The following is a 26,697-nucleotide window of genomic DNA, read 5'->3' as shown; positions in this document are numbered from 1 at the left end:
ACCACCTCCAGCACCAGCACCACCACTACCACCACCACACCCACCTCCACCTCCACCATCACCACCACCACCAGCATCCTCACAACCACCTCCACCTCCACCACCAACACCAGCACCAGCACCACCACTACCACCACCACCTCCACCTCCACCTCCACCTCCACCATCACCACCACCAACACCAGCACCACCACCTCCACCTCCACCTCCACCTCCACCATCACCACCACCACCACCAACACCAGCACCACCACCTCCACCATCATCACTACCATCACCATCATCATCACTGCAGGTTGGGGAATAATGGCTGACTGGCCTCCAGTGGATCTGTCCCAAGAGGCTGTTGGAGTCCACATAGCCCATGCGGCCTGGCATCTTTCCTTTGGGGAGGAAAGCCTGACAGCCACACACTGCTGCAGGCCTGGGTTGTTTGGTTTTCAGGAGGCTCTTGGTGGAAGAAGACGGAAGAAGGACGTGGAGGAGAATCCACAGTGTTTATCCAGCTCTGCTGGGGATAGGCTGCTGCTTTTAGTCAACAGACCCTCATTGAGAGGGTGACCATGTTGTTTATTGTGCAACCTGGGACACTTTTAAGAGCGAAATGGGGGATCCCCAGGTGGCTCAGCGGTTGAGCGTCTGCCTTCAGCCCAGGGCGTGATCCTGGAGTCCCAGGATCCAGTCCCACGTTAGGCTCCGTGCAGGGAACCTGCTTCTCCCTCTGCCTGTGTCTCTGTCTCTTCCCCCCCTCCCCCTCTCTGTCTCTGTCTCTCATGAATAAGTAAATAAATTCTTTTATTTTTTATTTTATTTTATTTATTATTTATTTTTTTATTTATGATAGTCAGAGAGAGAGAGAGGCAGAGACATAGGCAGAGGGAGAAGCAGGCTCCATGCACCGGGAGCCCGACGTGGGATTCCATCCCGGGTCTCCAGGATCGCGCCCTGGGCCAAAGGCAGGTGCTAAACCGCTGCGCCACCCAGGGATCCCAGTAAATAAATCTTAAAAAAAAAGCGAAATGGGACAATCAGTGTTTATGTCTAGACAGCAAGCATAAACTGGTCTGTCTTGGGCAAACCTGGACTAGTGGTTACTCCGTTTATTGAGGACGTGTTATGTATCCTGTGGTGGTCCTCAGGTCCCTGTCATTGCACTACCACTGTGCCAGCATACTGGGGAGGACTTGGGTTGTCCTGACACCTGTGATAGCCCTTTATACTACAGTTTGAGACCTTTTTGAAAGTATGAATCCGATGGTCATTCTGCTGTGTGTGTTTAGGCGTCTCATCGCCGTTAAGATAAAGTCCGTTCATACTCTCGGCTCTCAATTACCTCAGTGCCAGTTGACCAAGCCCTTGGGCTTTGGGACCCAGACCTAGGTGGGTTTTGGTCCCACTTCTCGGTTTAACAGCCCAGTGATCTTGGGCAAGTCACTCCCTCCGCGAGCCTCAGTTTTTGTCATCTGAAAAGCAGGTGAATCTGAAGGGGTTTTGACCAGTGACTGACGCACGGTAGCAGCTCTCCAGGCGAGCTCCCTGCCTTCGCTGCGGACACTCCCGTGGCTGGTCTCTTACCTGCTTCAGACCCTCCCTGGCTCCCCGTCACCCTCAGAATGATGTGCCTTAATAGAGCTTCCAAGGTCGTTCATAAGCCGGCCCGGTTACCTACTGACCTCCTGTGTCCTCTGTGCCTGCCTTTCTCCTCCCTGAACACTTCCCTCTGCCTGGCTGCCAAGGCCTTTGTCATGAATGGCCTGCCTCGTTCTATTCTGTTCTTTTCCTTTCTTTTTTCTTCTCTTCTTGATTTTATTTATTCCTGAGAGACACACAGAGAGGCAGAGACACAGGCTAGGGGAGAACCAGGCTCCCTGTGGGGACCCTGATGCGGGACTCGATCCCGGGACCCCAGGGTCACGCCCTGGGCCGAAGGCAGGTGCTCCACCACAGAGCCCCCCAGGCGTCCCACCTTGTTCTTTCTTGCTGTCGGACCTGTGCACTCGCTCTTCCTGCTGCCGGGCTAGCCCTCCCTTCCCTTTGCCTCATTAATGCCTCTTATTTTTCAGGTCTCACTTAGATTTCGATGCCAGGAGGCCTTTGCTGACATGCCCCTATCTCCACCCAGACCCTCTCTGCTCTTCCAGCCACCCCCACCCATCACTGACCCCATTTTAGCCCTTATTGATGTCACTTAGGTTTTTGTTTTTAGATTTTTATTTATTTGAGGGAAGGAGAGAGCGTGAGGGCACACGAGAATGCACACACAAGGACGGTGAGGGCAGAGGGAGAGGGAGAAGCAGACTCCCTGCTGAGCCGGGCGCCCAGTGTGGGGCTGGGTCCCAGGACCCTGGGATCATGACCTGAGCCGAAGGCAGACGTTTCACCGACCGAGCCGCCCAGGCGCCCCCACCTCACTGAGTTTTATTGACTAATGTTGTTCAATAGAAATACAGTGTGAGCCACATAAGTAATTGAAACTTTTCTAGTAGCCACAATGAAAAAGTAAAAGAGAAACAGATGAAATAGATTTTAATAATATATTTGATTTCACCCGGTATTTCCATATATTATCATTATAACCAGCAAACAATAAAAAATTATTAATGAAATATTTCACATTCTTTTTTATCTTACAAAGTCTTTGAGATTCGGTATGCATTTTAAACTTACAAACACTTCTTGATTTGGATTAACCACAGTTCAGGTGCTCAGCAGGTCCCTGTGGCCGGTGGCTCCTGCAGGGGGTCGTGCAGGTACAACTCTAACGTGTCTGACTTCCTAATTAGACTCTGACCTGTTTGAGAGCAGGGCTGCATATTGTTCATCTTTGTAACTCCAGTTCCTAACCTGGCACCAGGCATATAAATGGGAGGTGATGGTATTATCCCCTTTTTGCAGGTGAGCACTCTGAAGCTCACAGAGGTGAAGGGAGCAGTCTGGGATCCCTCAGAAAAAGTACACGATTGAGCCCGGATCTGAATCCAGGCTCACTGACTGCAAAGCCTGGCTCTCAGTCCGTGTCCTGCCTTCTAGCTAGTTCCCTGTACCAGTTCTGAGGGGACTCTGGGAGGATTTTAGGGAGCTGCTGGCATGGGAACTGGCCCTTAAAGAGTGGCCCAAATGTCTTGAAAGAGACAGGTTCCCCATTAGATGGTCACAGTGGAAGAGAAAAATCCCTGGAATAAAATCCTCTTTTTATCTTAGCGTGAGCACCCTTCTGCTTGGTAATTTCCAAGCCCCAGTTTTAGAGACTAAATGGAAGTCCAGTTTGTTGAATCAGGTCGATATGCGTCATTCTCTGCAAACCTGATCGCCTGTGGGTGCCCCAAAGAGCTCCAGCCCTGAGGTCAGGCTCAGATGCCAGGCCCCAGAGCCTCGCCCAAGCTAAGGCCCTTTATCAAGTCCTGCCTGGTGCTTCTGGAAGAACCTGGGCTTTGTACTCAGGATCACTGGGTCTGGATCCTGCTTCAGCCACTTACTGGCTGAGTTGCTTTAGTAACACACCCAACCCTTCTGAGCCTCAGTTTATTTTCCGTGATAATATCTACCTATCAGTTGACTGTGGATGCAGCAAGGCTATATGTGTTCTGTGCCTGATTCCGGGACGAAGTCCTTGGTGCCCACAACCCTGGGTTTGTCCTTTTGTTTTCATGCCCGAGGTTCTGCGTCTCCCTAACTGAGCTTCCTAACCCTGGGCCCAGGTTTGTTCGTCTGTGGGTTTCTCTAATAATTTTTTTTTAAAAGATTTTATTTATTTATTCATGAGAGACACAGGGAGAGAGGCAGAGACACAGGCAGAGAGAGAAGCAGGCTCCCTGCAGGGAACCCGATGCGGGACACAGTCAGGGACCCTGGGGTCATGCCCTGGGCCGAAGGCCGCCGCTCCTCCGCAGCCCCCCGAGCGCCCCGTCTATGGGTTTCTCTAGTGCTTGGCTATTAAGAGCTTGCTGTGTGGTGCGGGGCAGGCCAGAAGGAAATGTCCTGTGAGTTTGTACATGGCCATACTTTGTCAGGCGAAGAATGCTCTCATGCACTTTTGTAAAAGGTCGAGAAAGAGGATGGTGGAATGAAATTTTGGTGAACATTTGAAGGCTTGATTCAAGGCTGAGCTTGGATCTGGGAACCCCTAGGCTTGAGGTTTGAGGAACGTGTTCCCGGTCTCCAGGATAAGCTTATGAGGGCAGCGAGGATGGCTGGCTTGTTCCCCACCGTGTCTTTAGACCTGGAACCGTGTCTGGCACATAGTAGAGGATCCACAGTATGTTGAATGAGTCAGTTTTGTTCAGTCTCTAAAAAGATACGTGCTGTGTAAATACAGGCTCCATATTTAGGAGTGCAGTGGGGCCTTGTGACCGCTTGGAAAAGGTGCACACAGTGTCAACTGGCACAGTCCTTCCCGAAAACAATTTGGTGTTAAAAATATGTCCATATGTGTGTTTTAAAAACGGCTTTATTGAAACCATTTGTATGCCGTGAAGTACATTTAAAATATACTATTGAATGATTTTTTAGTATATTTACGGAGTTGTGCAATCATGGCATGGTATCTCATGTGGTATTGGTTTCTATTTCCCTAACGACTAATGATGTTGAACATTTTTTCTTGTGTTTTTTTAGCCATTTGGGTACAGTTGGCCCTTGAACAACACAGGGTTGGTGGTGTGGTGTCCCCCTCAGTGGAAAATCCACGTGTAACTTTTGATTCCCCCCACAACTTAACTACTAGCCTACTGTTAACTGAAAGTCTTACTCAGAAACAGTCAGTTAACACATATTTTATGTGTTATATGTACGTACTATATTCTTACTGTAAAAGTAGGCTAGAGAAAAGAAAATGCTATTAAGGAAATCACAAGGAGGAGAAAATACATTGACGCCGCTGTCCGGTATTTATTGAGAAACGTGTGTGTATAAGGGGACCCGTGCCGTTGCCCTCGTGTTGTTCCGGGGCCCACTGCATTTTCAAATCTTTTGCCTCTTAAAAGTATGTGAACGTGTTTTGACCCAGCAGTTCTACCTCTTGTTATGGTAGAGAAAGTCCGGTGCATGTGCACCTGGAGACCTGTATGAGGACAGTCATGAAGCCTTGTTTGTAAAAGGAACAACTTGGAAACAAATTGATTTACCGTCCGGGGATCGGGCAAATGCACATCCTTTCAAGAGTGAATTTCAGACTGTGACCATTGGCAGCTCATGAAATTCAATTCAGTAGGTTGCAATGAGAATTTTACAAAAACAGAATAGTACAGAATAGAAAGCATTTCAAGAATTAAGGGCAGTAAATTTCCTTCTGTGGGTTGTGGTCAGTAAAGTTTGAGAAACATTGCTGTGGAATGCTCGTGGGAGTTACAGACACGAGGGTAGATGTGTCCGTACTGTCGTGGAAACATCTGCAGGACGCGGTAAGTGAAGAGAGGATGCCGCAGAATAATATGTACAGTTGGATTGCATTGGTTTTGGTTTTAAGCCACAAAATAAAACTATGTCCCCAGGGACGCCCGGGGGCTCAGCGGTTAAGCATCTGCCTTCGGCCCAGGTCGTGACCCGGGGTCCCGGGATCGAGTCCCGCATCGGGCTCCCCGCAGGGAGCCTGCTTCTCCCTCTGCCTGTGTCTCTGCCCCTCTCTCTGGGCCTCCCAAGAATAAACAAACAAACAAACAAACAAACAAAACAAACAACAGACCCTGTGTCCCTGTATCTGTAAATAGAAAAAAGCCTGGAGGGACAGCAGTGTTGCTGACAACAGGGTTGCCTCTTGGGGGGCTAGATGGGAGTGAGGAATACCCGAGAACTTTAGGCTTGTCTGTATTTTTTCCCTCCCACTCCGCTCACCCGTTTGCCCCTTCCTGCCCTGCCCTCTGGCGGCCGCCACTTCGGCCTCTGTGCTTAGGAGTCTGTTTCAGCTTTTTGGTTGATTTGTTTTGTTTTTTAGATTCTCTGTATAAGTGAAATCATACAGTGTTGGTCTTTCTTTGACTTCAGGGCCCGCTGGGCCCACGCGCGGGGTCGGGAAGGGCAGGATCCCTGTCTTCCGCGGCCCCCGCCTCCTTCGTCCGTCCGCCTGTCGCCTGTGGCCGCCCCTTGGGTCCCTCCCCTCCTGGCCGTTGCACATGACGCTGCCGGAGCACGTGCGGGTCTTTGCAAGCTCTTTGCAAGCGCGTGTTCTCACCTTGCTAAGCGCCCGGGGGGGTGGGGGGGGGTGGGGGGGGTGGGGGGGTGGGGGGACTTCCCGCACCTCGTGGCTCCGCGTCCTTCCCGAGGGAGGCCGAGCTGTTCCCACAGCGGCCTGCGCTCGAGGCTCCCTCTCCCACGTCCTGGCCCACACTTGCCATCTTCTTGTCTTTTTGATACTGGACGCTCTGACAGGTGCGAGCGGGGGGGATGTCCCCGGGGTTCTGATCTGCGGTCCGCGGACGGGGAGTGACGCCCAACATCTCCGAGCGTCCGCTGCCGCTGGTGTGTCGTCTTCTGTCGGTGCTGCTTCTGTTTATACGTTTCTTCTCTAAGGGCGGGTAACAGAGTAAGAAATGAATCGTTGAAAGGGAAGGCAGGCAGCGCGCCTGGCGCCGTGGTTTCCTGAGTGCACCGCCCGGTTCCGGCTCCGCGCGGCTCTCCCGGCAGCGTGGTCCTCCGGGCCTCACCGGGTCTCGGGTGGGGACGGGCAGCGCGGAGGTGTGGGCCCCGTGGGCGGGGCTAGAGCCTCCGGTTACGGTTTAGTTTTCTGTCAGTGTCTCCAGATCCTCACTTAACCTATGTTTATGATTCAACCAGTAAAGTCTCTTGATCAGTGGATTTTGCATTTTCGTGGGACATTCTTAAAGTGTCTGAATTGGTGCCTGCTTCTTGGGAGCTTTATGTTTGGTTGTGTCCGACACGTTAGTGACGACGACGAACAGTAAAGACCAAAGCAGTGGTCCCCACTTACTGGGCGCACCCTACGTGCCCGTGCCCTGGACGTGAGCTCATCTTTACAGGTCGAGGGAGGAGCAGGGAAAGGGAGACTCAGGAGCGTCCGCAGCCGGTAGTTGGCGCAGCGCCTCCGCTTCCAGCGCGTACTAGACGGTACACGGACGCGACGTGGGCGCGAGCGGGCGGGCGGGCATCCTGGGACTCGCTGAAGCTCACTCGGCCGCAAGGTGGGAGCCCAGGGCCCGAGCTCTTGCCCCTGCGCTGCGTGCGCGTCGTCGCCCGTGCAGCCCGGCGGCCCCCAGCCCTGGGCCGGACGCTGACGCTTCTCTTCTGCACGTGCTCTCTCCTAGTGGCCTCGCCCGCGGCTCGCCAGACGAGGTGGACGGCATCGGACCCGGAGCCGGCTTGGGAGACGCTGGTAAGTGCACGACGCCGGCCTTCCTCGCGGGCCGGGCCTCGAGCCTGGGGCTGGGCCTTGAGGCCCTCTGCCCACCGCGCGGCTGCTCCCGCTTCCCCAGCCCCGCCGGGGATTGAGGCCCCCGGGCAGCTTTCCTGGGCTCTGCTCCCCGCTGCCGGGCTCGGAGGGGTTCAGCCAGCGTTTGCGGACTGGGGCGCCTGGGTGAGCCTCCGGGCGGCTGGGGGCCCAGCACGTTCCTGCGCGGCCCCTGGGGACACAGGTAGCTGCTTAGGCCGCGGGACACGCGCTGAGTGCATAAGCGGGCCATTGTGTTGAGGCCGGATTAGAGGACACTTTCGGGGGGCAGCTTGGCTTTTGCGGAGCGTCCTTTATGACTTCTGTTTCTGAAAGAAGCGAGCGCTGTCCTAAGTACCTGTGGGAAGTGCTCATAATTTGCCTTGTAACATACCTTAGAGATACTGGGACTTGTGTGTTTTCCCCTCTTCCTCAAAGTGAGGAGCCGGCAGGAGGGAGAAGTTTGTAGAACAGACAGTATCAGGGTTGTGAGGTTTATTTCTAGAGAATATTTTAACTTACCGGCCCCCTCAGGTTTTCCTTCAGAACCTGGTAACTTCTGCGTTGCACACGGATCACGCAGTGTCTGTTGTCCCTGCACGCGGGCAGTTAGGCGTGGAAAACCGCCAGGACTGCTTTCTGCGTTAGCCCATAGCGCAGTGCTTTGTGCCAAGCCCTGGGCTAAGTGCTGGGAATCAGCCTTGAACATGGTTACGGCCAGGCCTGGAATAGAGAGTCCAGCACGGAAATGTCCTGGTGAATCGTATGATCAACGTGATGAACAAAGAGAACGAGGTGCTGGGAGGTTGGGGTGCGGGGGAGGTGTGTCCTGGCGCAGAGGAGGTGGGCCGGGCAAGAGTTTAAGACAGCGATATGGAGCTAAGACTTGGGGAATGAGTGGGACCTAGGTAGGGGGGAGGGGCATAAGGAGGGAGGCAGGGGGTGGGCAGGGAGGGAGGCACAGAGGCGGAGCAGGGCCCATCTGAGGACTGGGGAAGAGCAAGTGTGCCCTTTGTCTGCTATGCGGGGCCCTAAGGGTGGGCCCCCATCCCCCTCCTTCCGCTTCTGTGCCCAGTGGTTCGGGTCGCCGGGCCTACCTCTGGGCCTTTGCTTTTGAAGTTCGTTCTTCGGTTGCCTTCCTCTGCCTGCTGCCTCGCTAACACGCAGGGCACCACCGTCTCCCCCCTCGCTCACTTGTGCTTTCCTCTCGGAACCTCGCTAGTTCTCTGTTGCAGTTTGTTCCTGTTGGTGACATACGGCTTCCAGGGTCTTCCGGGGTCGCACCACTTGTGCCCCGCCTACTTGACCACCTGCCCTGGGCCGCCCGTCCCCTGGTCCCCTCCTGGACTGCTGCAGTGTTCCCCCTGCTGCCCTGCTTCCTGCAGCGCCTTCGGGCTGTTCTCCGCCTGCGGACGCCTGGGTGCAGGCACGTTACCCTTGTGGGGGGCCCTTGCGGCTCGCATCCTGAGACGAGCTACCTCATGTACCTCCCCTCCTGTGCCCCCCCCATCGCTGTCCAGTCCCGTGGGCTGGTTCTCACGCGCACAGGGCCTGTCCCTCCCCCCTCCCGCCTTCTTGCTTTGTGCCTCTCTTCGGGTCTGCCCGGGTGGCACTTCTCGGTGCGACCGTCCTGATTTGGCCCCTGACTTAAAATTGCGATCCTCACCCCACCCTGAATGTTTCCCGTCCTGCACCTCTCAGGTTCTCTCTGTAGCCCTTGCCACCTCCTCACATCCTGTGCGATTGTCCTGTTATCTTGTTCCTTGTCTGTCTTCTCTCTCTGGAATATGAGCTCCGTGTGTTTCCTGATGTCGCCGCCGAGCAGAGCGTAGGCCCCCCTCCGCGCGTGTTTGCTGGAAGGAGGAGTCCGTGCATTTCCTCTGTGTGGGGCCACCGCGCTCCGCGACAGCGCCGGGCAGCCTGTGCAGCGTGGTGTCAGGTGGTCACTCTGTGTCTGAGCCCCAGATCCAGAGCTGGGCGCAGGGTCACGGTCCCTTTCCCCGTTCTCTCCCCTGCACCTCACATGGTGCTGGGCTCAGAGTGGCTGCGTGGTGGCTGCTGGAAGGGAGGAGGGAGCAGTGGAGAGCTCTGGGCGTTGGCCAAGTCCATAGTCGCCCTCAGGCAGGGACGAGGACTTCCCGCCTGCTGCCTGCTTTTGAAAATCATAAACTTTTACGGGGACACAGCTTCTTACTTCTGAGTTGTCTGTGGCTGTTTTTCGTGCTGCAGCAGAAAAGCTGACGAGTTGTGACAGATTTTAGGCTTGGATAGGGCCCACAGAGCCTAAAATATTTCTTGTCTGGCACTTTAAGAAAAAGTTTGCCAACCCCGGCCAGTTAGATATGCTTCACGCGCTGACACGCGCAGACGTGTCCTGCTCAGCAAGTGACTATGTGACCAGGCCAGGGACGTACGTTACCCGCACACGCGGCGGTGCCACTCGCCCAGTGCGTTTTCTGGGTTCGTTCTGTGACATGTTACACTGAGGCCACTTGAAGGAATCTGTACATATTTGAAGTACAGTAGTTTAGAGCTTTCCCTAGACTCCAGTCAGCAAATCACAACAGGCAGAAAATGCCAGCAGAATAGACCGCGAAAGCTGCTCCTGCCTTTTTTTTTTTTTTTCCTTTTCCTTTTCTGGGCTGTACTCCCTAATAGGGGTGCTGGGCAGTTTGCATACCACGCTGTTTTCCTGTCTGTTTTCCCTTTTTATAGTGCTCCCAGACGTGTCAGAAGAAACGGTGTCTCCCACCAGAGCACGGAACATGAAGGACTTTGAAAACGTAAGTGGAGACACCAAATCCCCTTCCCTACCAGGTGCTGTGTGTGGCCGCCGTCAGGCCCAGGAGGCAGCTGTGTCTCTCGAGAGGCATCGAGGCTGCCAGTCTGCCAGGTGATGCCAGGCAATGCCAGGTGATGCCAGGCGATGCCAGGCAGGGGCGTGCTCCACGGCCGCGCGGTAGCTGTGCGCTCGGCGCTGCCCGGCGCAGGGGAGTCTGGTGTATTTCTGGGGTCCCCAGCATGGGGCTTCCCTGTAACCTAAGGCATGTTCTTAGTGGTCCCTGTTTAATCCTCACTGTACCCCCTTGAGCTGTTGTGTATTATCTCCGGTTTACAGATACGACCTCGTAAGCCTAGGAGGGATCGTTCACAGCCACATAGTACTCGAGTGGCGGAGCTGGGATTCGAATCCAGGTTTTTAAGGATTCCAGAACGTTATTCTTCCCGCTGCTTTGTGCCACTGCCTTGCCTTTTGTAGGCTCCATCCTTGTTGCTGTTGCAGGAGACGTGAGCGCCCGTACGCGGGGCTGTGAACGGAGCGTCCGAGGATGGGTTACGTGGTGATGGATTTGGCTTCCTCGCTCGCTGTCTTCCAGCAGTGTGTCTTTCATTTGTTAGCGGAGGGGGCTTGTTGTCAAGGAGCAGGGAAATAAGGTTATTTTCCCAATTCCAGTTCTCCTTAACAAGTTACCTGTTCAGCGCTCTCATTTATCACGGGAAGAATTAGACCCTTCTCCATTTGTAGCCAAATGAAATCCATGGCATGCAAGACACAGGAGATATTTATCAGGGAGAGATGGAGGACAGAGAGAAGGACGTTCCACAGTGATGTCTCTCTCCCCCCAGTTGTCTTTACAGAACAGAGCGGTACTGTCTCCAGATTTAATTTAGAATACTCATTACTGCTAATAGTTATCTGCAAACCACCAGTGACCAATTGAAGAAATGACTTGTCAGATCTCTAATGGAAACAAGTAATTTCTGAGCTTTGAGTTGTTCTAATTTCAACTGAACAACTCGATCTATGCTGTGGGGTCTGGGGCCTCCAACAAATGAGATTTGATTATTCCACATCGTGTATAATTAAAACGTGCTCTGCTATTAAATGGCTGTTTCTGTTTTATCATAAGAGTAATAATAGCTGCTGTTTATTGAGCTCCTGCTCTGAGCTGGGCACTTGAAATGTTCAGCTCTTCACGCGCGTCACTTTAATAGAAAAGCAGCTCCGCAAGATACAGAGTTATTTAATTTCTGAAGGGCACAGTTCTGAATTTTGTTTCTAGATGGAGAAACTTAACAGAATCTCAGGATTCTGAGATAAAAGTTGCACCTCTTATCGTCTGCCTTTTGAGCTGGGAGGACTCTCGGGCTGAGTCAAGCCCTGGTCGGTGTGGGTAGGAGACACCGAGGCGCAGGAAGTGACGGGCGGGGCTGCTCTCGGGGGCACCTGAGCCTGCTGGGGACCCTGGGCTCTGCAGCCGGGCCGCCCGGGGCTCGCTCCTCACGGGCTCCCCTCTGTCCTCTGTCTTTGCCACTCGCGACACCAGTTGCTGCTGCTGGGGGCCAGGTGGGACCTGAACGAGCGGAAGGTGGGAGCGCGAGTTCATGCTGCTGCTCGCGGTCCCCCCTCCTCTCCGTTGTCATGTCCGCGGTCTTTTGTCTCCGCTGCCACGTGGTTCAAGGCGCCCTTCTCCGGATGGGCTCCCGATGACCTAAACACTGTTTTCTTCTTGAAGGCGAGAGGGAGCCTCCTATGCTGATCTGTTTTAGGATTTATGTTTTTTCTTTATGACTGTGGTCCTTCGGCTGCTGTTCGGTTTTTATGGCATTAATATTTTTTATTGTAGCATTTTCCAGAGCAAGTTCTGCTGTTGAAATTGAAATGACCACAGTGTTCTCAGTGTCTCCCTTTCAAGTCTTTATGAGTCACTGAAATGTTCCGTTTGGCCTGAGCCAGTAAGTGCACGATGTCTGTAGAGGCGGCCTGAACTTTCTGTGGGATGCTTACCGGAAATGCTCCTGGCGTCAGTCGGACGCTAATGTTACCGTCAGCGTGCATATTGGGGAAGGGCTAGAGTAACCTTTGATTTAAAGGGAGACTCATGATTCCTCTTAGGCTGGTCTCACGCTGGGAAACTGAACGTCAGGGTCTATTAGCTAAGGTCTAGCAAGACATCCGGTTTCTGGTTTGGCTCAGAATTCATCTGTTCAGTGATAAATATTTTCAAATATATATGGCCTGTGCCTGGCCGGGGGCTAGGAAGTCCGTGGTAGATGGGGACCCGGTGAGTTTCCCTGGCGGGAGCCTCGCAGCCTGGTTGGGAAGATGGGTAGGAAGACAGTGCAGTGAGAGGTGAGGAGGGTGCTGGGGGCACGGGGGGGGGGGGAATGCAGGGAAGCCCCCCTGGAGGAAGTGTTCCTTGAGATGGGTCATCAGGGACAGGTGGGGATTAGCCAAGGTGAGAGGACCAGGAGAGCATCCCAGGCACAGGGACTCAGGCGGGGAAGGGCCGCGAGAGGCGTGCAGGGTGCGGGGAGTTGAGGGCATTCTAAGCTCCTTTTGGCTGGAGGGAGGCTGCGGCGGGGGTCCTGAGACCTGCGAGGCCCCTGAAGAAGGCAGGGGTCGAGGGTCTGCTGTGTTACACTGCCTTGGTTGACCCTTGTCTTGAAGATGAAGGGTAGCCGGCGGTGGAAGTTAGCCTGGGAAGGAAAGGACCAGAATCGTGCTCCTAAAAGAGCCCGGGATTGGTGGTGCGAGGAGGGAGCGGCCAGCCTGGTGGTGGCTGTGAGGGGCTGCTGGGGGGTGACGCCGGGGCAGCGGGCTGTGGGCGGGAGGGGCCGAGAAGGCGGGCAGGGTCCCCGACCCCGGAGCTCACCCCGTCCCTATGTTTGGCCCAGAGGCGTCTGAAGCCCAGGGAGGCTGGGAGGAGGTCTTCCGCACGGCAGCCTTTCCTGCCCCCTCCGCTGTCCGGGCGGGCCCTGGCGCCAGTGGGTGACAGCCGCCGGCCTTCTTTTGGGTCTTCAAACTGGCGATCCATGGTCTCGTACCTTCACACGCTGAGGCGACGGTCACCGGGAGCACAGGCCCGGGGAGAGGCGCCGGCCGGGCCGTTTGACCTTCGGGGGGGCCCGTGCTGCTGGCCCTTCCCAGCCGCAATGTGGTGGGGCCGCTGCCCCCGAGCAGCCAGGCAGGCAGCGTCCCGTAAGGAGCTGTGCTGTGGTGTGAGCACCCTGGACTCCAGGGTCCCTCGGTTCTCTGTCACTCGCAGAAGTTTTTGGGTGAGTGGGGAAGACCCAGAACCTGGATCCACGTATCTAGTCCACGTAGCTATCTTACCTTACATAGAAGAGTTTGATTCAGGCTTTTTCTGTGACCTTCTGGGCAGGGAATGACCTGCGTAGCTTTCCATCCCTGTTAATACTGGTGGACAGCATTATTTAATGACCCGTAGTTGGTAGAGACTTGGATCTAAGTAAGGGAAGGGCTTGAAACGTAGTTTACATAATCCCTTCCTGTGGGACAGTCCAGGTTGTTTCTATTTTTTCACTCCTACAAAGCTTCGATGAGTATCCTCCTGCGTGTGTCATTTTATAGTTAGGAGATTAGGCCCTTAGGGTAAATTCTGCTGCTCTTGTCTCGCACCCACCTGCTCTCAGGTGCTGGTGTTCTTGTAGCCGGGCTCTTACTCCTTTTTGTTGGAAATTCCTGGTCTTAGCTGAGGCAGTTGGTCAAATTCGGTGTTTCATCTAGGAGGATTGCACGGCCAGCTGTGTTGTGCGACCTGTCTGTGGTGAGTCACTTATGACCAGAGAATAACCCCCGTCATCCACACCCCCGGCGTCTGTGCTGCCTGGGAAGCTTTGCAGGCACCATGGTGTGCAGGTACGGATGGACTGGGGAATGACCAGGGTCGGGCCGTCGGTGTTGCTCTGCCACTACGTGACCCGTGAGCTTGGTGGAGTGGCTCCCAGAGTCCTGGCCTGTGTGCTGGGCTCCCCCGTGGTCCTGCAGGGGCCGCTCTCACCAACCCACATGGGTGGGACCTTCTTGTGTGCCCTTCCCTCTGCCTGGAATCCCCTTTCTCCCTGTCCTTGAAGGGCAGGCCTCCCAACCTTCACGTCTCAGCTTTAAAGTGACCTCGATGGAGGGGCCGTCCCTAATTCCTTCCCCAGCTCGCTCGAGACCCCCATTCTCTGGTAATAGGCACTCAGCACTTCTGCACTGTGGATCTTATGACTGTAATTATGTGTTTTATTTGTGCATTTGCTTCATGGGCCTCTCTTCTACTGTACCCCTGGTTCTCAGCACCTCACCTGCAGGATGGCGGGCGCTTGATAAATACTTGTTGACTAAATCAGTGTATCATCTTTTCTGAGAACATGGACCCGTCCGTTGGGGTTCCCTTGTGTGTGGTGTGGAGAGCAGGTGGGGTGGCTGCGGCGGTGGTTGGGGCACTCGGGCTTGGGGTGGGGGCGCGAGAGAGCGAGCAGTAGTGCCGGCCGGGCCGGCTGCGCAGGGGAGCCGGGGCTGCTGTGCTCACACGGGCCTGCGGGTGGCTGGCGGCCGGGGGTGCTCAGCGCCCAGGGCAGGGGGCACGCGTGCTAAGGGCTCAGCCCGGCCCCCTGCTCCCGGTGGAGCGCCGTGTGTTCTCACCCTCCGGGACCCGGCTAGGCACTGGGCCGGGCGGTGTCCATGTGCACAGTCTTTTGAAGCCCATTTAGAAAGAGAATTGGATGGTCGTAAACACGGTATTCCTCTTGAGCCCAATACTGGTCTCGGGGACATTTGTCCCGGGGAGACAACCCAGTGGAAGGAAAAAGCTGTGCGTGGAGCTGCTTGTTGCCACATCGTGTACAATTGTGAGAAATTAGGAGCAAGGGGATGATATTTTACATGTTATCTCTTGGTCTTGCAACCTGTTCCCGAGGGAGGTGTCCCACAGACGCGGTTGGAGAGAGCACATGACTTGCCTGAGCGTGGTGCGCGGAGAACCTCTGAGAAGGCAACGTCGAGCCTGTGTGCTTTCCACGAGACCGGAATCCAGGAGTGCCCAGGAGAGCAGCGGCCAGATGGTCGGCTGTGACCGGTCCAGTGGAACCTGGAGCAGTCATTTCACCTGATAATCTCCTGTAATTGTGCAACCACATGAACAATGTGTGAGATAGAGCACGAGGCTGAAGAGTGTAAGAAGAGTTGACTTCGTAATGGAGTCCCATTCCAGGTCTTGCGTGGGGCGCAGTTCCTAAGTTCTCTTATGGCTGCAGTATTGTTTGTGGATGAGCAGATGTTTGCCTAGTAACTCTTTTTGTGATTTGAGGACACGAGGGTGAGAGTGTTGGAATCAGAAACTGATTCCAAAGTGCCGGCCTCGCGTTACGAACCTCGCCTAGCTGCTGGCAAATCGATCTCGCAGGCAGTGCCGTGAAGCAGAGATGCACGTGGGGCGGCAAGAGGTCGTGGTTTTTGGGAGGACTTTCAAAGAGCATGAAAGAAACCTGATGGTGGCCCGGAGACCTGCTTATGGAGTGCTTGAGCGGGACAGGAGCCCCTTATTTATTTTTTATAGATTTTTAAAAAGATTTTTACTTTTATTTATTCATGAGAGACAGAGAGAGAGAGAGAGACAGACAGATAGAGACACAGGCAGAGGGAGAAGCAGGCTCCCGGGACTCCAGGGTCACGCCCTGGGCTGAAGGTGGTGCTAAACCGCTGGGCCACCCGGGCTGCCCGACAGGAGCCCTTTAAAAGCCGTCCTCAGTCTCCTGCCTGCCCAGTGTGCGGCTCTGCCAGGAGCTGTAGCTCCTGCCGTTGCCACGACGCTCCCATGAGGTAACTGAGGTTTATCCTTATTTTATGGATGAGCCAACAGTGGCCCAAAGATGTCAAATAATTTTCCCGAGGTCACATGGCTCACGAGTGGTAGCACTGGGAGTTCAGTCTATTTCCAGTGACCCCAGGGCCCTTGCTCTTAGCCCTTGCTGCCTTGAGCCCAGATGATCAGGGTTGGGGGTGGGGGGTGTGGTGAGCTTCAGCTTTGGGGTCCCAGGCTTGCAGGCTGCTGAAACTGGTCACCAGAGTTAGGAGCCTTGTTTAGGTTTCGGGAGCGGTGGGCCTGGTTGGAGTTGCCCTGATTCTCTTTTATGTTACTGGATTTTGTTTTTCTTCCCTTCCTGACTGGAGCGCTAGGCCAGGGGAGGCTTTTGACGGGCAGTGGGGGTGGGAGGGAGCCAGACTTACAGCGGCTCCTTCAGAATCTGTCCTGCCACTGAGCCTCCCTCCAGCTTTGGGAGGCACCACCCATAATCACGTTGGGATGATTCCCATTTCGGATGTCTGCAGTTCCACAGCAGTCCTGGGGTTCTGAGGGCTGGGGTGTGGCAAAGTACAGCCCGTGTATTAGCTTACATTTCAGCATTAAGTTTCTAAGTCGTATTTGGTGGGTTTTATTTTAGGGGTATTTATTCCTCCTGTATGGTAAGCTGTTTTCAGTTTTTCCAGCTTGAGGCTTTTTTTTTTTCTTACTGAATTTGATCCTCTTAAAGGGAAAAAAATACAAATGACAAGAATATTAATATATCTTAAATTTTTATGCCGTGCTAGGCACAATACCAAAAATTCCAATCAATTTCTTTTAATCTTGTAGTGGGTCTCTGAGATAGGTATTCCTTTAATCTATAAAAGGAATTGAGGCACACACAAAAATGAGCTTGACTAAGGTCATGCACCTAGTAGGGTGGTCTGGATTGTATTCATTCATCCATTTATTCACTCATTTAACGATGTTGATGGAGCGTCCACTGCATTCCAGACACCATGCTAACGCCTCAAGGGAAATAGCCACGAACAGATAGATAGTGTCCCTATCCTCAAAAAGTGGGATATATTCATATAATCAGCGTGATAATAAGTAATAGATATGTAAATAAAGGAGTGCAGATTGTGAAAAGTTCTAGCAAGAAAATTAAGTTATGTGTTCAAGAGTGACTTGGCGATCATAGAGATGGGGCCCACTTTGGATTGGGTAGTTTGGACGGGCCTCTGAGCTGAGATGGAAAGCATGGGGCCGCAGCACCCGACAAGTGCTCCAGGGAGGGCTGAGCAGACAGACGGGCTTGGCGTACCTGAGGACCAGAGAGGAGGCCGGTGAGGTGGGAACCTGGTACCTGAGGGAAAGGATGGTAATGAGGCTGGAGCAGGGGCAGGGGCCAGACCATACCACTCTCTGTGCCTGTGGCAGGGAGTTTAGTTCTAAGAGCGATGGTCCTAAATCAGTGGTGTGATGTGAGCCAGACCTGAATCTGAGGCCTGTGGGGCTCTCCTTACATCACATTGCCTTCAGAGAGAATGAGAGAGACTGAGGAAGTCAATGGGGAGGTGGGCAGAGGGAGAGGGAGAGAGAATCTCAAGCCGACTCCCCACTGAGTGTGGAGCCCGATGTGAGGCTCAGTCCTAGAACGCCAGGATCATGACCCACGCCGAAACCAAGGGTTGGACGCTCAAGTGGCCGAGCCACCTAGGTGCCCTAAGAAGTTCTTAAATGTGTCCAAACAGCCAGCCATTGGGCATTTAGTAACTGTCTCTTACGTTTCAGAGTAGAACGTACAAGGTAAGTGTGGCTCCCAGTCTCTCGGAGATGACTTGGTTAGAAGAGATTACCAGCTGCCATAATGCAGTGCGATAGGTGCTGTGATGAAGAGAGCGGAGGGCTGGTGGAAACATTTAGAAGGGTCCCCCGTCCGACGTGATGGACTTAGAGAGAACCTCATGAGGAAAGTGGGATTAAGTGGAGAACGGGGCTGGCGTTGTTGTGGGAAGGATGGTGCCAGTATTTCATTGGGTTCACTTGGGCCCGTCTGGGGTTTGCATTAACCTTGTCAAGGCTGATTTACTGTTCTCTTGTTTTGTTTAAAACTCCTTTACCTATAAATAGGACAAATATTCTTTCAAGTGTGCTAAGAATTGTAGCAGTGTATACAATGCAGGTATTCTGAGCAACCTCCATAAATATTTTATTGGTAGCTGAGTAATAGAATAAGGTTTCTCTTTATAGGAAGCATCTGGTGCAGTAGACTTTTTTGTTTGAATGAATGTTTTATGTGCTGTTTCCTTAAAACATTTAAAGGGAGGCTTTAATGAACTTACCAATTGTTTCTGGTGCTGTTCTTGTTAGCAACAAAACTGAAAACTTAAGTGTTAACAAGAGAGCCAAGGACAGTTTGATGCAGAATCTGCTTAGCATTTTCTTTTATCCAGTCATAAAAATATGTATTATATGCTCTTACCAATGATTTTTTTTTTTAAATTCTGGAAAACCACTCCAATGTGGATGTATTAAGATTCAAGTACAGCTATTACTATTTTACTATATTTCATTTTAGTTATTTTTAAATCAACTTTATTGAGATATAATTGACATGAACAAAATTCACCAGTTTTAAGTGTTGGATGAGCGGTGACAAATGTAAGGTGTCATAATCAAGATATATATATATGTATATATATATATCTTTTTTTTTTGGTATGTGTGTGTACAGTTATAGGCTCATGTAACCATCACGTCAATTAGAATACAGAACATTCCATAATGCCAAAAAATTCTCATGTGTTGTCTCTTTGTGGTCAAACCCTCTCTTTACCCCAAACCCCTGGCAACTAATGCTCTGGTCTCAGTCCCTATAATTTTTCTTTTTCCAGATGCCTTATAAATGGCATCACAAAGTAATGTAATCTTTTGAGGCTGACTTCTTTCCCTTACTGTAAGGTCTTTGAAATTCATTCGTGTTGCTGTGTGTATCATAGTTACGGAGTATTAGTCCATCATATGGATATACACTTTAGGCATTCACCTTTTGGAGAACATTTGGGGTCCTTCCAGGTTTTGATGGTTCTTATTAAAACTCTAATAAACATTTGTATAGGTTTTTGGGTGAATGTAGGTTTCCATTCCTCTAGGGTAAATACCTGGGCCTGGAATTGCTGAATCATATGGTAAGTGTAGATTTTCTGTTTTTTTATTTTTTTATTTTTTTATTTTTTTTTATTTTTATTTTCTTAGATTTTCTGTTTTTGTAAGAAACTGCCACACTGTTACGCAGAGTGGTTGTGCCATTTTGTATTCCCATCAACAGAGTATGAGGATTCCATTTGTTCCACATCCTCATCAGCATTTGGTATTCTCAGTTAAAAAAATTTTTTAGCCATTCTGATAGGTACTAAAACTCATTGTCGTTTTAATTTATGTTTTCCTAATGACTGAAGATGTTGTAAATCTTTTTTTTTGTGATTGTCATCTGTATGCCCTCTGAAATTCCTTTGAAAGTTTTTGCCCTATTCTTTTTTTTTTTTTTTTTTTAATTGGATGGTTTTCTTATGACTACATTTTGGGAGTTATTTATGTATTCTAGATACAGTTCCTGTGTTGGATTTGTGACTTGCATATATTTTCTCCCAGTAGGTAGCTTGTCTAATCATTCTCTTTACAATGTTTTTCAAAGCAAATGTTTTAAATACTGACAAAGCCCAATTTATTGATAAGAAATTTTTTTTTTTTTGATAAGAAATTTTTTTAAATGGATCATGGCCTTGGTGTTATAGTAAGAACTCTGCCTAGCTCTAGGTCCCAAGGATTTCCCCCTACGTATTCTTCTAAAAGTTAGATAATTTTATATTTTACATTGAGATCTGGGATCTAATTTCAGTTAATACTTGTTTAACGTGTGATAGATTGAGGTTCATTTTTTGGTAAATAGATGTCTAATCATTAGATCAGGTTTATTATTTTGTAGATAGATGTCCAGTTGTTCCCATGGCATTTGTCGAAAGTGAAAAGACTATCCTTTCTCCACTAACTTCTGTTTGTAACTGTGAAAATTAATAAAGGGCAAACCTTGTTTAGAATGGAGTTGGAGGCCCGCAGAGGGAGCTTTCAGCCCTGTCACTTGTCAGTCTCAGCCATACGTTGATAGGGCTTTGCTATGGCAGCAGGAGGAAGGAAGGTTTCTTAGTCCCCCGGCAACAGCGCAGCCAACCAGAGACTGCCACCCGATGAGAGGCCACCTCCCTTTTGGCTCCCGGTTTACTCCAGTGGGTGGACTTCCTGACTTCCCCCTTCCCTCTGTAAAACAGCCTTTCTTGCCTCTGTTCTCTGGACTGGCCTAAGTTTTGCTACCGCTTGCTTGTCCTGGATCGCAGTTCTCTGCTGTTCCTGAATAAACCCATCTTTTGCCATTACAAGAACTGGCAGTTTCATTTTTAAGGTTAATAGCAGCTTTGTCAAAAATCAATGAGTTGTAATTGCATGGGTCTATTTATGTAGTCTGTTTGGTTGGTCTTTTTCAAAGTTGTTTTCACCTGTCCAGCTCTTTTACTGTTCCATATAAATTTTATAATCAGCTTTGTTTCTACCTACAAGAAATCCTGTGGACATTTTGGTTGGGATTATGTTAAATCTATAGACCAGTTTGGAGAGAATTGACATCCTTATTTTTTGTATGGTCTTCGAATCCATGAATTTGGTAAATCTCTTCACTTATTTAGGTTCTTGATTTCTTCAGCATTTTGTGGTCTTACGGATACATAATGTTTTATTAGATTTATATTTATAAATTTACATTTTGTGGAGGTATTATAAAATGCTCTGTAAAAAAGCTTCAGTTTTCAATTGTTGCTAATTTATTGAAATATGCTGATATTTGCATATTTACTTTATTAAACTCACAAATTCTGGGATCTTTTTTGTAGATTCCTTGTGATTTTCTACATAAATAATCATATTGTCTTCAGATAAAGATGGTTTTATTTCTTCCTTTCCAAAATGGAGGCCTTTTATCCTTTTTCAGCCTCACTGTATTACACTGTGTAGGACTTCAAATGCAGTGTTGAATAGGAATTGTGAGAGTGTATGTCCTTTCCTTGTTCCTAATGTTAGGGGAGTAATGTTTTCCATCTTTAATTGAATATGTTGTTGTAAACGTATAGGCTTTTTGTAGATACCCTTTAGCAGATTAAGTAAGTTTCCTTTAATTCCTAGTTTACTGACTACTTATCTTGAGTGGCTGTTGGGTTTGTCAGATGCTTTTCTGTGTCCGTTGATACGATTGTATATATTTTTTTCTTCTTAGTTTTTTAGTCTGGTGGATTACATGAATTGACTTTTGAATGCTGAATTAGCCCTAGATTCCTGGGATAAATCCCACTCATGATGCATTAATGTATTGTATTTTTTTATTTGCTAAAATTTAGTTGAGGATTTTCCATCTGTGTTCATGGATGGCCTAATCTATAGTTTTCTCATAATGTTTTTGTCTGGTTTTGGTATTGGGGTAATATTGCCTTCATAAAATGAAGTGGGAAAGTTCCCATACCTCTGTTTTCTGGAAAAGGTTGTGTAGAAATAGCATTATTTCTTCTTTAAATATTTGGTAGAAATTGCTACTGAAATCATCTTGTTTTGGAATTTTCTTTTCTGGAAGGGTTTTTATTATTTTTAAGATTTTATTTATTTATTCATGAGCGACAACACAGGGAGAGAGAGAGAGAGAGAGAGAGAGGCAGCGACACAAGCAGAGGGAGAAGCAGGCTCCATGCAGGGAGCCTGATGTGGGACTTATCCTGGGTCTCCAGGATCACACCCGGGGCTGAAGGCGGCGCTAAACGGCTGAGCCACCCGGGCTACCCTCTGGAAGGGTTTTAATTACATATTCAACTTTTATTTTTTTTAAAGATTTTATTTATTCAGTGAGACACAGAGAGAGGCAGAGACAAAGGAGAGAGAGAAGCAGGCTCCTTGAAGGGAGTCCGATGTGAGACTTGATCCCAGGACCCCGGGATCACACCCTGAGCCAAAGGCAGATGCTCAACTACTGAGCCACCCAGGCATCCCTACATATTCAAGTTTTAAAACAGATACAAAAAATAAAAATAAAAATAAAAATAAAAAAATAAAACAGATACAAGATTCTTCTGGTTATTTTTTTCTTTAGTGAATTTTGATAATTTATGCTTTTCACAGAATGGTGTTATTTCATATAAGTTGTCCAGTTTATGTGTATAGAGTGGTATGCATTTTTCTCTTATTATCCCTTTAATTGCTGAGGGGTCTGTAGTGATAACCTCTCTTTTGTTTGATATTGGTAATTTATGTCTTCTCTCTCTCTCTCTCTCTCTCTCTTTTTTTGCAGTCTTGTTAGAGGTATATAAATTTCATCAATCATTTGAAAGAACCATCTTTTTAAATAGATTTTTTTCCTGTTGTTTTTCTGCTTTCCATCTTATTGTTTTCTGCCCTTATATTTAGCATATCAGTCATTTTGCTTGCTTTGGGTTTATTTTGCTCTTACTATAGCTTTTTAAGGTAGAAACTTAGATTGTTGATTTGAGACCTTTTCTTTTCTTTTCTTTCTTTTCTTTTCTTTTCAAGATTTTATTTATTCATTCATGAGAGACACAGAGATAGAGGCAGAGACACAGGCAGAGGGAGGAGAAGCAGGCTCCATGCAAGGAGCCTGATGCGGGACTCGATCCCTGGACCCCAGGATCATGTCCTGGGCCGAAGGCAGGCGCTCAACTGCTGAGCCACCTAGGTGTCCCCAAACCTTTCTTGTTTTCTAACACATTTAACAGTATAAGTTTTCCCCAGTCACCACTTTAACTATATCCTACAAATTTTGATATGTTTGCATTTTCATTTAATTCAGAATATCTTCTGATTTCCTTTGAGATTTCCTCTCTAACCCGTGGATTGTTTAGAAATGTGTTGTTTAATTTCTAAGTATTTGGGGATTTTCCAGCTTCTTTCTTTTATTGATTTCTAGCTTAAGTTTATTATGGTCAGAGAGCATGGTTTGATTTCAGTTCTTTTAAATTTGTTAAATTTTGTTTTATGACCCATGATATCTATGGGCATATCCGTGAATAAGTAAAGTGAACCTAGGGAAAGTTATAAAATAGCACAACAGCCAACCATATGTTCTACATCTAGATTCATTGATTAATATTTTGCCACATTTGCTTTATTCTTTTTTTCTGTCTCTCCCTACTCATTAGAGAATTAATTGCAGACATATGACAGCATCCTTAAGGACATTAGTGTGTATCTTTTTCTTAGGACATTCTCTTGCAAAATCATAATACTATTACCTAATGCAAAATTGTTATTCAATCCCCCCACTTATCCTTATGGAGCTTTTTTAAATTCAGTATTTATTGTATGATTTCATTGCACTTCGTAATCGTGCCTCCCTTACTTCCATTTATTTAAAAGAGTTCCCCAACCATTTTTACTTTAAGATTGTCATTAAGATTTTTGAAGAGTTCAAGCCTGTTATTTTGCAAATGTCCTTATATTTGGATTTGTCTGATGCAGGGAAAAAGTGACAGGCAGGAACTTTTTAAATGAAATTGCTTGCATTCAATGATTTATTTCAGGAAGGACAGTATGTCGGTTTGCCCCACCACTGGTGATATATATATATTCCCTTGATTTAGGGATAAATCCAGTAGTGTCTACTGGATTTCTAAATTGTAATGATACCAGGGCACCTGGGTGGCTCAGTTGGTTAAGCATACAACTCTTGATTTTGGCTCAGGGCATGATCTCAGGGTCACGGGATCAAACCCCATGTCAGGCTCTGTGCTCCTCAGTGGGAGGAGTCTGTTTGAGATTTTCTTTCTCCCTCCTCCACTTCCCTCTCTTTTCTCTCTCTCTCAAATAAGTAAATTTTAAGATAAATAGTAACAGTATCTTTTCCTTTTGTAATTAATAAGCCATCTGTGGGGTAATATCTGAAGCTGGGTGAATAGCATGTTCTCCAATGATCTTCTATCTGATGCTTTTAGCACTGCTGATTCTTACCTGAAGCAGTGGTTACCATAGTGGTTGTAGAATGGTGATTTTTCTGCTCCTTTTATGCTTCTACATTTACTAACTGGATTTCTTGTGTAAAGAAGAGATTTGCCTCATACTTTCCTTTCGTTTTCTTTCTTTTCTTTCTTTCCTTACTTATTATCAGTGTGGAGACATGAATTCTTTCCTCAGTCAGTATCCATTCCAGTGCTCAGCTTGTCTTAAATTTGGCTAGTGAGAACCACTTACTCCTGGGTTGGTACAGTTGCAGCAGAGGTAAGTCTTCTGTAGTTAACATTTCAGTCCATTTGTAGCCTTAGGAGCTATGGGGATTAATGCAGGCACCATGGTTTAGACCTTGCTTTCGATAACCCTTCTGTGCTTATTTTCCAGCAAATCACTGAATTGAAGAAAGAAAACTTTAATCTAAAGCTCCGCATCTATTTCCTGGAGGAAAGAATGCAACAGGAATTTGATGGCCCCACCGAACACATCTATAAAACTGTGAGGTCCCACTTCTCACTGCCACCCCCGGTGTCTTTGCTTGTAGTCCTTCCCAGCAGAAATTTGATTAATATTTGTTCTCAGTTAGCTTGAATAGACAGAGCTGCTTTCATTTAATTTGAATTGATTATGGGCAGCATAAAGACAATAGGATGATCTTAATATTAAGCAAAGAGATACGAGATTAATTTTAAGGGAATCTTTTCTCCCTTTTTAAAATCCAAATTCTGATTTACTGTCTTTATTTATCTCAGTTGCCTTTTCTTAATTATTTATAATTTAGATGAAAGCAGTGAAGTGGTGAAATGTCTTTGGAATTGTAGAGTCCAGGTAACTACTGTTACCAAGTAACTCGTGTTAGTTGGTAAGTCGTGTTACCAACTAGTTGCAGATTCCAGGTAATTCCTGTTACCAGCTAACTCGCGTGGCCATAGGCAGGTTACCTCAGCTCTCTGGGCTTGCTTTCAGAGGGAGGTGATAATCCCTCTGTCACAGAGTTATTTGTGTGGATTAAAACGAGATGACAGATGAAGAGCCCCAGCACACAGTCAGTGCTTGACAGTTGTCATCATTGTCTTACTGAGCTTCCCTTGGCAGCCCAGAGTTAGGACTGTCAGTTTTCTGTGCTGTGACTCTTCTGTGTTCCTCGTGGACGTACTTGTAACTGTCAGAAAAACGTCTGTTTCCGTCTGAAGTCTTGACCTGGGGGCCTCTGCCTTCAAAGTAGAAAACAGAACTTGGCTTTCTTGAAAGGACATGAGTATAAACAATATTTCAGTGCCCATTTTTTGGCTTTCTCCAATAGGTTAGCCCTTGGCCTGGGAATTATTCCATCTTTTCTCTTCTGAAGTTTGCACCAGTAGAAACTTTTGAAGGGGAAGAAGGACCTCTATTTGGGGTTAGCACATGAACTTAAACAGGCTTGAATAGGGATTGTATTGTACTTCTGAGCCTTTGCAAGAATTAAAAAGCTCCCTTGTCCCATAAGACAGTTTTTTTTTTTTTTTTTCCCCTTTAATGTGAGAGTGAAAAGGCAATGAGGGTGTCCCCTTTTCTGGAAGGGAGTGAAGATGCAATCACAGTTTGAAGGAAAAACCAATAGCCTAAAACATTTTATATGTAAGTATGGTTACATACTTCTAGGGCGATAGGGAGCCAAAGTGTAATTGCTTGCTCTGTGTCTGGCACTGTCCTGGGCATTTGTACATCTTATTTTAATTCTCAAGACAGCCCTGTGCAATGGAGATTATCCTCATCTTGCAGAAGAGGACACTGAAGTTCAGGGAAGATCAGTAACCTGCCTGATGTCGTATAGCTACTATGAGAGGTGGATTTTGAATGTAGGCCTGCTGACCTAATTGTACTATGCTGTTTAGCTTTTTTTTTTTTTTTTTTTACGCAGTCTGCTTAGATGACCTGATTTAATTGTACTTTTATTTCAAGTTTTTAGATAAGTGTACATGGCTCAAAATTCAAAAAGCATCAAAGGAATACACTTAAGACTTTCATCCATCCTTGTCTCCTAGTTCCCCAGATCTAACCAATGTTATTAATTATTTATGCAGAGGAATTTTATTTATATACGAGCAAGTGTGTGTGTGTGTGTGTGTGTGTTTGTATAAATCCCCCTTTTACAGAAATGCAGGCACATTCTGTTCTGCACCTTGCATTTTTCTTTAACAGTATCTTGGATATCTTTCCTTAGTGGTTTAAGACTTCTTCATTCTCTTTTATTGTGATATTCCATTTTCAGCTTAATTGGGATCTTGATTTTTGGTTTGGGTACTGATTGCCACGTGTGTAAGTTTATAACTTGAGGTATTGGGCTTGAGAAAAATAGACTAGTGGACACATTAGCCCTCCATCCTTTTAGATTCATGGGTTGAGGTGCCAGTTAGTTCGTCAGAAAGCAGTTTAGATTATCTGGTGTCAGTTCCTACTTAGAAATTCTCTGCCCTTCTTAGAGCAGATGAGTTATCCTCTGAAGGGTCTTCACAAAACCAGTCGGAGACCGATGCACTGGCATGCAGTGTCCTTTATGCAAAGATCAGCTTCTTTTAGAAAATGTTCGGCCTCACAGATGACTTGTTTAGTTGCCATTGCTAACACTGAAGAAAATAACAATTTTGAGCCCTGTCTGCTAGGCTCCTCTCATCTGTTAGCTCGTTTGCTCCTCAAATCCCCCACGTC

General features: G+C 48.3%; 1 protein-coding gene and 1 long non-coding RNA gene across 12 annotated transcripts in view; one reads left to right on the top strand and one right to left on the bottom strand.

The window, feature by feature from the left end:
* Nucleotides 1-26,697, top strand: part of CDK5RAP2 (CDK5 regulatory subunit associated protein 2) — a 153,093-nt gene that overhangs the window by 840 nt on the left and 125,556 nt on the right. For 9 of the 11 annotated variants that reach the window (XM_072842563.1, XM_072842559.1, XM_072842557.1 and 6 more), the window contains exons 2-4: nucleotides 7,257-7,324; nucleotides 10,094-10,161; nucleotides 24,397-24,507. In XM_072842563.1, the coding sequence (XP_072698664.1) occupies nucleotides 7,257-7,324; nucleotides 10,094-10,161; nucleotides 24,397-24,507 (247 nt within the window). Of the gene's footprint in view, nucleotides 1-7,256; nucleotides 7,325-10,093; nucleotides 10,162-24,169; nucleotides 24,280-24,396; nucleotides 24,508-26,697 lie in introns of those variants that run through there. The other 2 variants (XM_072842564.1, XM_072842565.1) reach the window with 2 other exon arrangements.
* On the bottom strand, nucleotides 7,409-9,462 carry LOC140641021 (uncharacterized). The gene is made up of 4 exons (XR_012037593.1): nucleotides 9,073-9,462; nucleotides 8,476-8,620; nucleotides 7,901-8,101; nucleotides 7,409-7,707 (listed from the first exon to the last, which is right to left on the bottom strand). It is a non-coding gene; the product is annotated as an uncharacterized lncRNA (long non-coding RNA).

The sequence above is a fragment of the Canis lupus genome, chromosome 10 (genome assembly GCF_048164855.1).
Source record: "Canis lupus baileyi chromosome 10, mCanLup2.hap1, whole genome shotgun sequence".
Lineage (NCBI taxonomy): Eukaryota > Metazoa > Chordata > Mammalia > Carnivora > Canidae > Canis > Canis lupus.
The sequence above is the reverse complement of the archived record's forward strand: the minus strand, read 5'-3'. Positions and strand labels throughout refer to the sequence as shown.